This window comes from Cervus canadensis, chromosome X (genome assembly GCF_019320065.1).
Source record: "Cervus canadensis isolate Bull #8, Minnesota chromosome X, ASM1932006v1, whole genome shotgun sequence".
In the NCBI taxonomy this organism is placed as follows: domain Eukaryota; kingdom Metazoa; phylum Chordata; class Mammalia; order Artiodactyla; family Cervidae; genus Cervus; species Cervus canadensis.
In genome coordinates, this window is record NC_057419.1 from 132,174,493 (window position 1) to 132,189,512 (window position 15,020).

Genomic DNA, 15,020 nt, shown 5'->3' on the forward strand with positions numbered 1-15,020 from the left:
ATGACTATATTTAAAATTAAAATAGATAAACCAATATCAATGAAACACCTGTTACATGCACGGCATCATACCTCAACAAATAACTTTCTGAAATACAGATCAGTTTGGAGGAGAGTGCTTGCGTAACCAGAGAATTCTCCACTTTTAATGGCATGTTTCCCTAATATCATTTAAAACATGAATTGTAAAGCTATGCAGTAGTCCCTCCTCACCCACAGGGGATACATTCCAAGACCCCTCCATGGATGCCTGAAAGTGGGAATAGTACAGAAGCCTATATATACTGCATTATTCCCTGTACTATCGGGCAGGTAGCATATATAGCATGGATACACTGAACAAAGAGATGATTCACGTCCTGGGAAGGACAGCATGAGATTCATCATGCTACTCAGAACAGCATGCATTTTAAAGCTTAAGAACTGTTTATTTCTGGAATTTTCCATTGAATATTTTCAGACAGCAGTTGACTGTGGGTAACTCAGAAAGCAAAACTGCTGATAAGGGGGGATTACCATAATGATAATATTTTCTATACAACTTTTCAGAAAGACATCTGCTACATGAACTCAATAAGTAATTTTTGGTGACTAATACTTAATATATGGCATGCCTTACCCTCTGTGTCCCTCCCTCCAATTCATCTCCACACTGAAGCAATAGTAACCTTTCTGAAACACCAACTGGATTGTTTTTTCCAGTGGCACAAGTGTCCTCTCCTTCCATCTGCTTTCAGCAGTTCCCTTGTTGTCAACAGGCAAAAGTCCAAACTCCTTAGCATGGCTTAGAAAGCTCAGCGTGATCTAAACCCAGCCTACCTGACTCACCTCATCGCTTGCCATTTACCCATCCCTTCCAACATACCCATGCTCTGGCCACACCAAATGCCCCATGTTCTTTAAAAAAAAAAAAAAAAACATGTTCTCTTTCTTATGTAGCCACTCACAATGCTCTGCTCTGTGTCAGGTCTCCCCATCCAGCCCACTCACCTCCCTGCCTTCATCTGGCCATGCCCTAGTCACCCTTTAGGTCTCAACTGTAAATGTCACAGTCTCCAGGATGCCTTTCTTGACCTCTTAAGTCTAGGTTGCAGCTCTTCCTCCACCTCCCATGAGCGCCCTTGAATTTCCTCTGTCATAACATATGTCACACTATATTGTAGTTGTTTGGTTATTTGTCTTTCTCCTCCATTAATCTGTAAATTCCACAAGGACAGACACATTATTGCCACTACTGTATACACTAGGGTCCACCACAGTGCCCAGCACATAGTAAGTGCTCGATAACTTTGTCCTGAAAGGATGAATGGGTATTTTCTTTCATCTCGTCAACTTCAGTGGTACTATTATGCTTTTGTTGTGCCTTTGTCTCGTTTCAGTCTGTGATGCTTCTCTTACATAGCCAGCGGCGTTATATCTTTGAGTACGACCAGTCAGATTGTCTGCTCTCGGTCACGATGCCTAGTATGGTGCGCCACAGCTTACAAACCATGCTGTCGGTGGGCTACTACCGGAACATCTACACCCCACCGGACAGTAGCACTTCTTTTATCCAAGACTACAGTCGAGATGGCCGACTACTGCAAACCCTGCATCTGGGGACAGGGCGCAGAGTTTTGTACAAGTATACCAAGCAAGCAAGGCTGTCCGAGATTCTCTATGATACCACCCAGGTCACATTAACATATGAAGAGTCTTCTGGAGTGATTAAGACAATACATCTGATGCACGATGGCTTCATTTGCACAATCAGATACAGGCAAACAGGTTTGTGGTGAAAGGGTGGTGAGGTATACAAGCACATCGGTCTTAGGAAATTTTTGCTGGCCACAGTCTGAGATAGAAGCATTAACTTACAGACATGCAATTCAACCAAATTTGAGTTATCAAATTATCTTCCATTGAAAATGAAAAATATATGATAGATGGTGTGAAAGCCAATTCCTTAAAAAATACAGTGCATTTCTCTTTCTCTCAGCCCTCAAGAAAGTTGAACTCTAAGTACCTAGTCTAACTGGGCACCCATCCCTACTCACCACCAAATCGTCCCAAAGATGCAAAGTCTCACTCAAAGTCCCAAAGATATGAGCTTCACTGAAACTAGTGCAAGCCTTGTGTAACCTTTGTAAGCCTCAGTTGATGGCAACATGTCTTCACAAGTCACCATTTTTTATTATATTTCATCCTGTGGGTTTATAAAATACCAAAATCCAGTTACTTGAATACTGGATTTGGTCAAAACCTGACCTTCTGACCTTGTCAGTTCAGTTCAGTTGCACGGGTTAAATGAACTGAAAGTATTTTTGTCAGTAATTATAAAAAGAGAGCATGTTTATAATATCAGTTTCATCACTTCAGCTACTGGTTAGGTAGTTGGGAATGGGTTATTACTTCTGAAGTTCCTATAATTAAATTATTCTATAACTATAATATGCAGTATTTTAAATTTTTTTCATATTTGGTGACCACAATGATGAAAATATGTATCTATGAGATGAGATGTCCGGGCATTAGATATCAAACATCAATCTCTAATATTTCATTTTGAGTGTAAAAACATCAGTACTAAAGAAAAGAACACTAGAACTTTCTGATTGTTCAATATTGAGCCTCTCATATTATTCTCATGATTTTTATTTTGACCCCTTCAGGACCTCTTATTGGGCGCCAGATTTTCAGATTCAGCGAAGAAGGCCTTGTGAATGCTCGCTTTGACTACAGCTACAACAACTTCCGTGTCACCAGCATGCAAGCTGTGATCAATGAAACCCCTTTGCCCATAGATCTGTACCGATACGTCGATGTCTCTGGTCGAACAGAGCAGTTTGGAAAATTCAGTGTAATTAATTATGATTTAAATCAAGTCATAACTACTACCGTGATGAAGCACACCAAGATCTTCAGCGCCAATGGACAAGTCATTGAAGTCCAGTATGAAATCCTAAAGGCAATTGCCTACTGGATGACTATTCAATACGATAATATGGGCCGAATGGTAATATGTGATATCAGAGTAGGAGTAGATGCCAATATAACAAGATACTTCTATGAATATGATGCCGATGGGCAACTTCAAACTGTTTCTGTAAACGATAAAACCCAGTGGCGTTATAGTTATGATCTGAATGGGAACATCAACCTCTTAAGCCATGGGAATAGTGCTCGTCTTACTCCTCTCCGATATGACCTCCGAGATCGCATCACCAGACTTGGAGAAATTCAGTACAAGATGGATGAAGATGGCTTTCTGAGACAGAGGGGAAATGACGTATTTGAATATAATTCTAATGGTCTGTTGCAGAAAGCCTACAATAAGGCTTCTGGCTGGACTGTGCAGTATTACTATGATGGGCTTGGGCGACGTGTGGCCAGTAAGTCCAGCCCTGGACAGCACCTCCAGTTCTTTTATGCAGACCTTGCCAACCCCATAAGAGTTACTCATTTGTACAACCACACCAGCTCAGAGATTACATCCCTGTATTATGATCTCCAAGGTCACCTTATTGCCATGGAGCTAAGCAGTGGTGAAGAATATTACGTAGCCTGTGATAATACAGGCACCCCACTAGCCGTGTTCAGCAGTCGGGGTCAGGTGATCAAAGAGATACTGTACACACCTTATGGAGATATCTATCATGACACTTATCCTGACTTTCAGGTCATCATTGGTTTTCATGGAGGACTCTATGATTTCCTTACTAAACTAGTGCACCTGGGGCAAAGGGATTATGATGTTGTTGCTGGTCGATGGACGACGCCTAATCATCACATATGGAAACAGTTGAACCTCCTTCCTAAACCATTCAACCTCTACTCCTTTGAAAATAACTACCCTGTTGGCAAAATTCAAGATGTTGCCAAGTATACCACAGGTATTTAAATGGCGTAATGCTTTATGCTAAAGTAAAGAGAAAACGCTCCCTGGTGTTTATCACATAATCTCAATGCCTTTGTAAAGATGCTTCCTCTTCCTGCCAGCTAGCCCACAAGTTATTGTGCAATCTCTTCCTTAGCCTTCTTGAGTGAGCAGAACTGTACACGTTGGCGTAAAACATGATACTTTTGCATCCTAGTACATTTTCTTCTTGCCTTTTAAGCTTTCTGTTCATAGTTTTCACTCTTAAAAGCTTCTACAAATAATTCCACAGAAGAAAAATCAAGATTCTGTTGCATCAAACAAATCTAATACCAGAGTCTGTGTGGCCTTAATACCACTACCACACTAAGAATTTCCACACAGTAAACTGAGCCAATCTCTATGATTATCCATGAATCAAAAGATTTCCCCAGAGAAAGGATCAGATGTTTTAGAGTGAGTGACACAAAGGGAAGCTTATCCCTAACTTACCATTGGCTAAACATATCAAAGGCAGGAAAGGCATCTTTCAAGCTTTCCACAAAAGTTGTAAAGTATGGGCTTTAAAATGTTTTTTTTTCTTTTAAATTTTGTGTCTCACAGATATTGGAAGTTGGTTGGAGCTATTTGGTTTCCAATTACACAATGTACTACCTGGATTTCCCAAACCAGAATTAGAAAATTTGGAATTAACTTATGAGCTTCTACAGCTTCAGACAAAAACTCAAGAGTGGGATCCTGGAAAGGTTAGTAAATGTTTTACCATCCCTATTTAGCTGAAAAAACAGAAGGGCATCCAACACCATGAAATAGTATTAACATATATGTGCTTACTTCTGTTTGAGTCTTCTTGACTATCCACTTAAATGTCCATGATTAATGAAGAGGTAGGATAAAAGCTTCCATGGGGAAAGGATCAGCGAATTGGAGCTTTGGGAAAAGAGAAGACTAACTTGTGACTTGATGACTGCTGCAGTAGACTGACAAGAGGAAAGTGGAACTGAACTTTCATGATTCTAAAATGGGTAGTTATGGATTCTATATAGAGAAAATTATTCTCTAAGAGACGTAAAACATCAGATCTCCAACTGAAAAATAAATCAGAGCATAGTGCATTAGAAGCATGGGAATAACAAATTATTCTGATAAATGGGACTTACCTGGTGACCCAGTGGTTAAGACTCAGAGCTTGCATTTCAGGAGGCACAGGTTCATTTCCTGGTCAGAGAACTAGGATCCCGCATGCCGCACAGTGCAATCAAAAAATTTATTCTAATAAAGAAAAAGTATGTAAGAGCAATGAAGCAAAATAATAAATATTAGAAACTCTCTGGAAAAATAGGAATACCAAAACATTCAAAGTTCAGCAAGAAATTCCATCACTTAATGAGATACAAAGTGAAAGCAAGAAGGAACTTTTTCTTTCAGATGAATGAAAGAGGAATATCTGTGTCTGCAAATATATATATATATATATATATATATATATATATGGCTTTAACAAAATAAAACTGAAATTTGGGTGGGAGGGCTTGAAATTCAAGTATAAAAAAATTATAAGTGAAAGCAATTCTAAGTAGGTACCAGAGGCTCATCCCTTTTTGTAAATACATATAACATGTAAATGCTTTTTGTAATTAAAAGTCAAGCAAAAAGTTTAGCAAAATTTTGGAAATTTCTGATGCTTTTAAATGGATACCTGGAATTTCATTATTCTCTTGTTCATTTCTTAATATGTTTGAACTCTGCCATGGTAAAAAGAGTTTTTTTAGTTATTTATGTTTATTTTTGGCCACTCTGGGTCTTTGTTGTTGCTCAAAGTCTTTCCCTAGTTGCAGCGGGCAGAGGCTACTCTTCATTTGAGTTATGCAGGCTTCTTATTGCAGTGTCTTCTCTTGCTATGGAGCACAGACACTAGAGTGCATGGGACCAGGGATCAAACCTGTGTCCCCTGCATTGGCAGGTGGATTCTTAAGGACTGGACCACCAGGAAGGTCCCAAAAGTGTTTGGTTTTTTTTTTTTAATCCACATAAAAAGACCCATGAACTTGCTGATTTGCCCTTGTTATTTATAAGATCATGAGCTCAATGTATGACAAAACCCACTGAAATGTTGTGAAGTAATTAGCCTCCAACTAATAAAAATAAATAAATAAATAAATAAATGTCATCTTACCAAGGGTACTATTTCTAACCACTCTAAAAAAAAAAAAATAAAATCATGAGCTACTTGAAATTAAGAATGATGCCTTATACCATCTCTTTATACCTCACTGTGGCTAATATATTACTCTACATCCAGTAATAAACAGCTAGTCAATGTCTGTTGAATTGTAAAAACTAAAGTGTCTTTGTTTAGGGGGAGCTTCCCACGTGGCACTTGTGATAAAGAATGCACCTGCCAATGCAGGAGATGTAAGAGACCTGGGTTTGATCCCTAGGTTGGGAAGATCCCCTGGAAGAGGGCACAGCAACCCACTCCAGTATTCTTACCTGAAGAACCCCATGGACAGAGGAGCTACGGGCTACGGTCCACAGGGTCACAAAGGGTCAGACATGACTGAAACAACTCAGCACACACACAGACCCACTTAAGTGCCTTCTAGCTCTTGGATTCTGTAGTATCAAATTTGAATATATTTGCTTATGCTTAACCCTTAACTCACCAAGATATCAAGAAATATATGACAGGTAATCAAATCACCTGTTAGTCTTTTCCTTTCCAAAACTCGGGTGAAGAGATTCCAAATTAGGCTTGTTTTTAAATCACAAACCAGCAAATTAAGGAGAGGAGAAAGCAACCTGGCAAACCTTTGCTTTCTACGATCACCAAGCACATGACAGGTGTCTAATCCTCTGCTACACTTGCTCTGTGCCTTTCTTCTTTCCTAGACCATCCTGGGTATTCAATGTGAGCTCCAGAAACAGCTCAGGAATTTCATTTCCTTGGACCAACTTCCTATGACTCCCCGATATGGTGATGGACGGTGCCCTGAAGGAGGGAAGCAACCAAGGTTTGCCGCTGTCCCTTCTGTTTTTGGCAAAGGTATAAAATTCGCCATCAAGGATGGCATTGTAACAGCCGATATTATAGGAGTAGCCAATGAAGATAGCAGGCGGCTGGCTGCCATTCTCAACAATGCTCATTACCTGGAAAACCTACATTTTACCATAGAGGGGAGGGACACACACTACTTCATTAAGCTCGGGTCTCTGGAGGAAGACCTGGTGCTCATTGGTAACACTGGGGGGAGGCGCATTCTGGAGAACGGTGTCAATGTCACCGTGTCCCAGATGACTTCTGTGTTGAATGGGAGGACTAGACGGTTTGCAGATATCCAGCTCCAGCATGGGGCTCTGTGCTTCAACATCCGGTATGGGACGACTGTCGAAGAGGAGAAGAACCACGTGTTGGAGATCGCCAGACAGCGCGCCGTGGCCCAGGCCTGGACTAAGGAACAAAGAAGGCTGCAAGAAGGGGAAGAGGGGATCCGGGCGTGGACAGAGGGGGAGAAACAGCAGCTGCTGAGTACCGGGAGAGTGCAAGGTTATGATGGGTATTTTGTTCTGTCTGTCGAGCAGTATTTAGAACTTTCTGACAGTGCCAATAATATTCACTTTATGAGACAGAGTGAAATAGGCAGGAGGTAACAAAAAAAATCTCTGCCTTTGCGTCACCAAAGACTGCCTGTTTTTAAAACATACAATGGTTTATTGTATCGGTTTTCTAGATCAGAACTCTGTATATGTAAATATGGAGGAAAAACATATCCAACTGCCTTTCAATGTGACAGAAGATGGTATTTTAATATTGTTTGTTTAAACTCTTTAAGAAATGACAGATTTTTAGTTCTTGTGTGGCAGTATTCAAAATAACACAAGTAGAACTCAAACAACTAAAAAAAAAAAAAGTTTTCAGCAAGCACCACTTTCAATTTGTTGAGCCATGCAGATGTTCAAATATAAAGCAAGAACCCGAGGTTCTCTGTTGTGACATAAGGTTACATACTCAGCTGTTGGCAGAACTTGCGGGCTATTTGGAAGGTGGTGCAATAGGATCTGAGCCGTGTGTTTGGAAAGACTACCAGCTCTTTCACATGTTCCAGATCTGTTACAGGAAACTTCGAAAGAAGTGTAAAATGTCCTCGGCCACCATCTCCTAGAATCAGGACCCATTTACCCTTCCTCCCTGATAATTCCTCCTTGCTCGTTGAAATAAATGCCATGTTGTTGTGCTGTGTTTTGGCGTGTGGTGGCTGGGTTCCGTCTACCACGCTTCCCTGTGGGTGTGGTCACCAAACCCAATTGCCACTATCTGCTTGTGTATACATGATACCAAGGCAGCTGGCCAATGAAACTCCTCCCACCCAACCTGTTTTGACTACATTTTGTACTCAGTTGTCCAGCTGTATTGGTGTCATGTAAACATAGCTTTTATTAACCCGGGTAGGAATTTCTCATTTATATATAGGGTGTGTTTTGGTCATAGTTTCACATTCGTGATTCAGTATTTATACACTAATCCAATGGTTTCGTGCACATGAAAGGTAATTTACTACAAAGTGTGATTCTGATACAAAAAAAAGGCTTTCACAGACATACATGCCTGTGGTGTTACACTCACTACTACTGCAGAAATTCAGAAGAGCCAAAACCTTAAAAACAAAAACAAAAACAAAAAAAAGACGTAATACCAAGGTGAAAGGAAAGTGCCAATGGGAAGACCAAACTAAACATCACGGAAGTTGCTGCCACATTGTTTCATCCCACTTAGATTTATATTTCAATGTACAATTCTGTATTGAACATCTCCCAGCCATAGTCAGGAAATTTAATTGAGTCCTTTCCAACCTAACACATTTCAACTAATTATAGAGAGGCAGACTATTTTTTACTAAGATAATTTATATGGGTAGTTATTTTAGTTCTCTGTCTTTGCCCATTTATTTTTTATTTAATCATCTCTCCTGCCTAGGAAAATAGCTATTTTCCAGGAAGGGTTATTTTGTTCTGCGATCATTTAAAATTCAGAAAAAAAGATCAGGATTAGTGTTAATATCAGCTGCAGTTTCTCAATCTGTATGAATCCTGTCACCCAAGAAGAGCCCCTTGGTGAACTGGGAGATTCGTGCCCAGTGACAAAGAGTTTGTAAGCTGCTGTGCAATTGAGTTACCACAAATGAAAATACTGGACAGCACAATGTGGCCTGTGGAGAATTCCCCTGAGCCAGCTTCAGCACTTTTCATCACCCAGTCTGGACATTTGCTGTGTCTGAAGGAGAATTTGTGATGGAATGTCACAGTTTGGGTTCTTGCCAGCCACTACCTAAATGCGGTGTGGGGTCAGTGCCTTGCTTTGTGATGACACTCTTTTTGGAAAATATGCAAAGTCAGAATCCAGGCTCACATTAAGGTTTTTCAAGAGTCTGACTCCTAACTACACAAAGTATAGTGAGTGAAAGGCAAGGACCCACAGACAGCAGGGGAGGGTGTATCCAAACATTTCGTTTTCAAAACCTTCCGGTTGGGACTACCACATTCTTACACACATGTTCTGAGAGAGAGAGAGAATTCATGATGAACTCATCTCTCTTTTTAATTGGCAGTACACCAGCTCAAGAGATTACTAATCCAGACTACAACCATATTATTGGGGTTTTTTCCCCTGAATTAGGCCTGTGTTAATGGTAATAGTATTTATCAGGACAGGATTCTAAAATTACTCACAAACTTGTTGAAAACTTGAATACCTCCACACCAGCCTAAAAATGGACCTTAAGTTCCTAGAACCTCTGATGTTCTTTTAAATCAATGGAAAAATGATTTATGAACTGTATATAGAGAGTACATTCATAAATGTGATGATGTATTTTATCACTAATCCAAGATGTCAATATTAGAGTCTATTTTGCTTATATTTTAAGCGATTATACTTTTTTGCAATTCACTGATGATGTATCATTTTCAAACTGCTTTAAATACCCATTAGAAACAAGTATTTGAAGCTTTTACTTAATAGTAATTACCTTGAACTGTGCATTTCTAGTTTGTAATACATATTTATTTAGTTTGTGCCTTTGGTTTCTTAAAGTTATATTTGTATTATATTCAGGAAATGCACTTTTTATCACTTAGAGCTGTGGTTCTAATACTGCCTTGAACTGTTACTGTTCTCTTTACCACTTCCAAAGTCTTTTGGAGGAAAGAGGAAAAAAACCCAAAAGGTTAGCACACTAATGAGTAGTAAATCTAAGAGAAACATTTGGCATTTCTGAATAAGAACGTGGAGCTATTGAATACGTCACTTCCTGTTCATCTGAATACAAAGAATGCCTTTATTGACTTGTAGTTATGAAGTTTAATGAAAGAATAATTTGTTTGCATTTCCTGATGAAAGTAAAAGCATTTTAAAGAGAAATACATGAATTTCTCATACCCAGAAGACTTGCAGCTGACACTACTACACAGCCACACAGCCTTCAAGTCAGCCTGAGTGAGAGCACAGTAGTTGGGCTCTCCTAGGAAGACTGTTCTGGGCTGGAAGCAGGGAATACTCCGTGATTGTTTCTTTTTTCTAGTTAGGCCCATTTTACTTGTTTGTTTTCTTTTGTTTTGACTCTTGCACTACAGTCTAGAGGTCCAAAAGAGCTGAGAAGTTCACAGTTGAACAGACATTTAAATATATTTATTTGTAGTTGTCATTCTAGTCATTACTGATTAGAAGCATGACTCCTGAAGGAAAGGGAAATAAAGCCCAATTCATACTAATTTTTAGTAAAACACTCACCATAGAAATAGGCTTTATTGGGTTTAATTTGTAACCCAACAAAATAATGTATAAAATAAGTGTGTCCTTTACTGTCAATTTATCTAGAAGATCTATAATATATAGACTATATATATAATATAATATATACAACATAGCCAAATATATGAAAACTTAACAATGCATAATTTGGAATTCACATGCTATGTAGAGAGGTATACAGTTAAATTCTGATTTTCATAAGGTTTTTTTCATTACTGTTGACACAGTTTCAAGCATCCTATCATGTTGTTTCTACTACTTTTCTCTTCTCTTTCATTTTTTTGAAAACAATTTTTTAACCAGACCAGGCCCCACTGTAATATCACCTAAGAGAGTCAGGACAGTTTTTGCATTTATAAAGATATGTTCCTGTAAGAGCAATTGTAATGGAATTCAGTGGTAATGGAAGCAAAAGTACAGTAATCAAGTGTGGAAAGGAACTTTTGGAGAGACTGAAATGTATTATAGCTTCTGGAAAAACAGAAGGCTACAGATTAGATGCAACATTCTTGTGTTCTTGGAGGAACTCACATACACATAGCTGACCTGAGTAGTACTTCAGATCTCAGACTGCTCTTCCACAGCCTTCTGTAAGGTTCTTTATTCTGCAAAAAAAAAAAAACAAAAACAAAAAAAAAAAAAAAAAAAAAAAAAACAGAAAAGCAAAACAAAAAAAAAAAAACAGAAAACAACAAACAACAAAAAATAATTCAACCACAAAATAGTGACTGTATCAGTGTGTCCTTCATGTGAAAGCTATTAAGGACCAAATATACTGCTGTGTATAAGAAGAAATTACTTCCTAAACAGTAACTGAAAATAGTTAGAGTTAAACTTGCTGTGGATTTTGTCTTGGCAGTTGTCATCTTACATTATTTGTCAAAGGAAATGTGTTTGGCAGTTAAAAAAATCTTTCCTTAGATTTAGTGGTGGACTTTAACCTCTTAAATAAATGTTAGTATATCAGATTGTGTCCTTGAAAAATATTTTACTTGTATGATTCATGACAATGTCTAAATCTTTACTATTCTTCTGGCAAAAGCATCAGTAAGAGAGAAGGTGAAAAAGAGAAGTATAGCCTTTACGTCAGAAAAATATTCTTTTTAGCTGCTTACTTTCTCATGAGAAGTAAAGATGTTTACAGTGTATGCCAAGATTTTCAGTTTCTATATAACAACAGTTAGAGGTTCTAATCATACTGGAAATTGTGTTATAATGGCCTGAGCCATGTTGCTAGGAAACAATAGGTTCCAGTTTTGTATTCCTGCTCTCACTCCTGTGCTGAAAAGTGACTGGATACTGTACAGGTTCATGTTCTCTGGCTGCAGTTAAATGGTCTTTTGCATTTTGCTCTGGCTTTCAGGTCAGAAGCATGCATTTTTCTACAGAGCATCACAACAACATGCTGTAAATATTTCAAGTTAAACATTATGTGTTGATATTTGAAACAAAAAAGTACTTTGAATATTTCATTTTTAAAAAATAAAACGACAAATGAACACTGTGTCTCATTTTATTCATGCGCCAAACTGCATTCTCAAGTCAGTCTGGTCACCTGAGATTTGAAAAGTGGCTCCCTAACAGAGAACAATAAAACTGCATAATCTTGAAAATATAGGTGTAGAAATCAAAAAGGCACTAATCGTAAGAGGACATCTTTTCACTTTTATTTTTCATACATATAGGATCGCTGACACCAATGACCATTTAATAAAAAAAGAAGAGTAGCTGTTTCAAGTTTAAAAGCCTCTAGGCTAGGACTTAGAAAGGTCCTCCCTCCTGTTGATGCCTTTCTCGGCAATAGAAAGAAAATTAAGGATTGAAAAACAGGGGTGGGAGGGAGCTAGGAGAGCAAGGCAACCCAATGCACTGGCAAAGAATTGAATGGGCCAGGGAAGGCGATCAGGAGAGACTAAAAAATAACAACTCTTCTGCGGCCCAAAGTCCTGGGCAGTTACAATGGCCCTTTGGCACTTACTTTTCACAAAAAGACATTTACGAGTGACACTGAGAAAGCTGGCCAACAGATTTTCCAAAATTCATCGTGATAGTAATGGAGTACATATAATCCAAACAGGCGGTTATTGCACTTTGTTTGAAATCCTGGAATTTACACCACTCTCAAACGCCCTGTGCTTTTTTATTCACCAATATATAGAGATACCTTGAAAAGATTCACAGAGCAGAAGACAATCCTGATTGTTTCAACCAATCAACAAAAAAAGCGATGGGGGTGGGGCGTGTAGCTGGGATATATTAGTATCACCTGGAGATTGTTTTTTCAACCTACACATCTCACCCTCAGTTCAAAAAGAAAGAGCTCGTACATTGAGAGAATTATAAAGGAAATAAGGGATTTCTCCATGTTTCTTCCCTAGTCCCCCTCACTTTCAGAGATCTTTGAATATCAATGCTATTTAAACATTTAGTAATATTACTATTGTGAATTTATTTAAGTCTAGTATCTCAATAGTCCTATAAGGGGAGCAAGACTTAATTGTTCCTATTTGGCAAATGCGATACTAGCAACAGACTGACTGTACATCACTGGCATAATCAGTGACAAAGCCAAAAAAGCAAATTCAAGTCTCATTTGTTACTTTGATGGGCTCTCTCCAGTTGATCAGGTTTGTTATATTATTTCCACATAAAAATATTCATTTAAAAAGCAAATGACCTAATGATGAAATTCCAGCCTTTTACTACAAGTTGGGCCAATGAGCCCAAATTATGAAACTGTCCAAATTGGGCAGTTTAACTTCACCCTGAGCTGCAAACTGCAGAATTATGGTGTCCCATTTACTGCAAGGGCAAACATAGGCAACAAAGTTGAATTTATAGCCCACTAACAGGAAGACTAGGCATCTTATAACCTTGAAATGCTCAAGGGCAAATCTGAGTTTTATTATTAATAGACTTTGGATTCTGAACTCAATAAAGTGAATCAAATAAAACATAAGCTGACATCTAAACATTCTTAACAGATTTTAAAGCTGGTTCTCACATTTTAAATTCTCTATCCATTCTACCACAAATAATATCTTAAATCCAGCCCTCAATTTATACCAGAAGAGTTAATCAGAGTTAATATCCCCTGTAGGCGTATTCTGCCTATGTACTACCACAAAGGTTCCCTGCCTGCAACAGCCAAATGGACAGTTATCTAAGCTTGTCTTCCTACTGACCTTAAGAACAAATTTCAGAGGAGATGAACAAGTATTTGATAAACTGTCATGTTCCTCATGGGCTTGCTGACACACTTTTTTTTCCCTAAAGAAAGGTGTACATGTAGAAATATATGTGCATTTTTCTGCCTTTACTCAGCATCTTATAGGTATATGTTAGCATGGCAATATTTTAGATATGGCAAGGATATGACCTTTCTGTAAAGGTGCAAGCTATTATATATTGGGAAATAGCAAGGATGCTTATGCCAGGAAAGAAAAAGTGAAAAAAAAAAAAAACAATGAATAAAAGGCCAACAAAAGAAGACACAGTGGGTAGACACATCAACTGGAAAATTTGACAGTAGCAAAATCAGAAAAGCACTTACCTTTTTCAGTGAATTAGTCCAATAAGAGAAGTAAGATGACCTTCATCAATGCTTTATTTAGTATATCAATAGCTTTGATATCTTTGAATATTTTTGAAAGGAATATTTTAAGACAAATTAGGAAAATAAAGCTTTCAAATACTTTATTAAAATAGGATAAACCATAGATGATTCCAAAAAAAGTTTTTTCAAAAAAGACTCTGGTAAAGGAACATGCAAACAATTCATACTTTTAGGATTATTCCAGAATGAACAAATTAGGGTAAAAATTATTTACACCTATTAAAATTTAAACCCAAGCTACAAATATTTAAAAAGTACTTAAACATATGCATTTTATATTGAAAGTCAGCTTTCTGAATTCCTTTACAAATTAAAGTGATGTTTTTACTTCTAGAAATGGTAAACTGGCACACAAATACATCATTGTGGCCATATTCCACCTTTGCAATCCCATAGCATCCAGGGTAAATGCTCAGAAATCAGATCTTGCCAACAGAGAGAGTAGCTTTGTGTCTCGGCAGGTCACTAATAATTAACCAAGCTCACCATCTCACATGAAGAACCCAGAATTCCAAGTCACTAGTTTACATAGAAACTTAGCTTTTTCCTCTGGACTATAGGCTGAAATATTTGGATTAATGCATTTTGCCTTTAAAGACAGCTCTGCCTAGGGAACCCTCATACACTGTTGGTGAGAATGCAAATTGGTGGAGTACCTGTGAAAAACAATATGGAGGTTTCTCAAAAAAAACTAAAAGTAGAGCTACCATATGATCCAGCAATTCCACTTTAGGGTATATA

The 15,020-nt window shown here is 38.0% G+C and overlaps 1 protein-coding gene across 3 annotated transcripts in view; it reads left to right on the forward strand.

Annotated features, from left to right (window-relative positions):
• Positions 1-12,162, forward strand: part of TENM1 (teneurin transmembrane protein 1) — an 891,941-nt gene extending 879,779 nt beyond the window's left edge. For all 3 annotated transcript variants that reach the window (XM_043459374.1, XM_043459376.1, XM_043459375.1), the window contains 4 exons: positions 1,379-1,766; positions 2,651-3,871; positions 4,459-4,601; positions 6,748-12,162. In XM_043459374.1, coding sequence (XP_043315309.1) covers positions 1,379-1,766; positions 2,651-3,871; positions 4,459-4,601; positions 6,748-7,506 — 2,511 coding nt within the window. In that variant the 3' untranslated portion in view covers positions 7,507-12,162. The remainder of the gene's footprint in view (positions 1-1,378; positions 1,767-2,650; positions 3,872-4,458; positions 4,602-6,747) is intronic.
• The last annotated feature ends 2,858 nt before the right edge of the window (positions 12,163-15,020 follow it).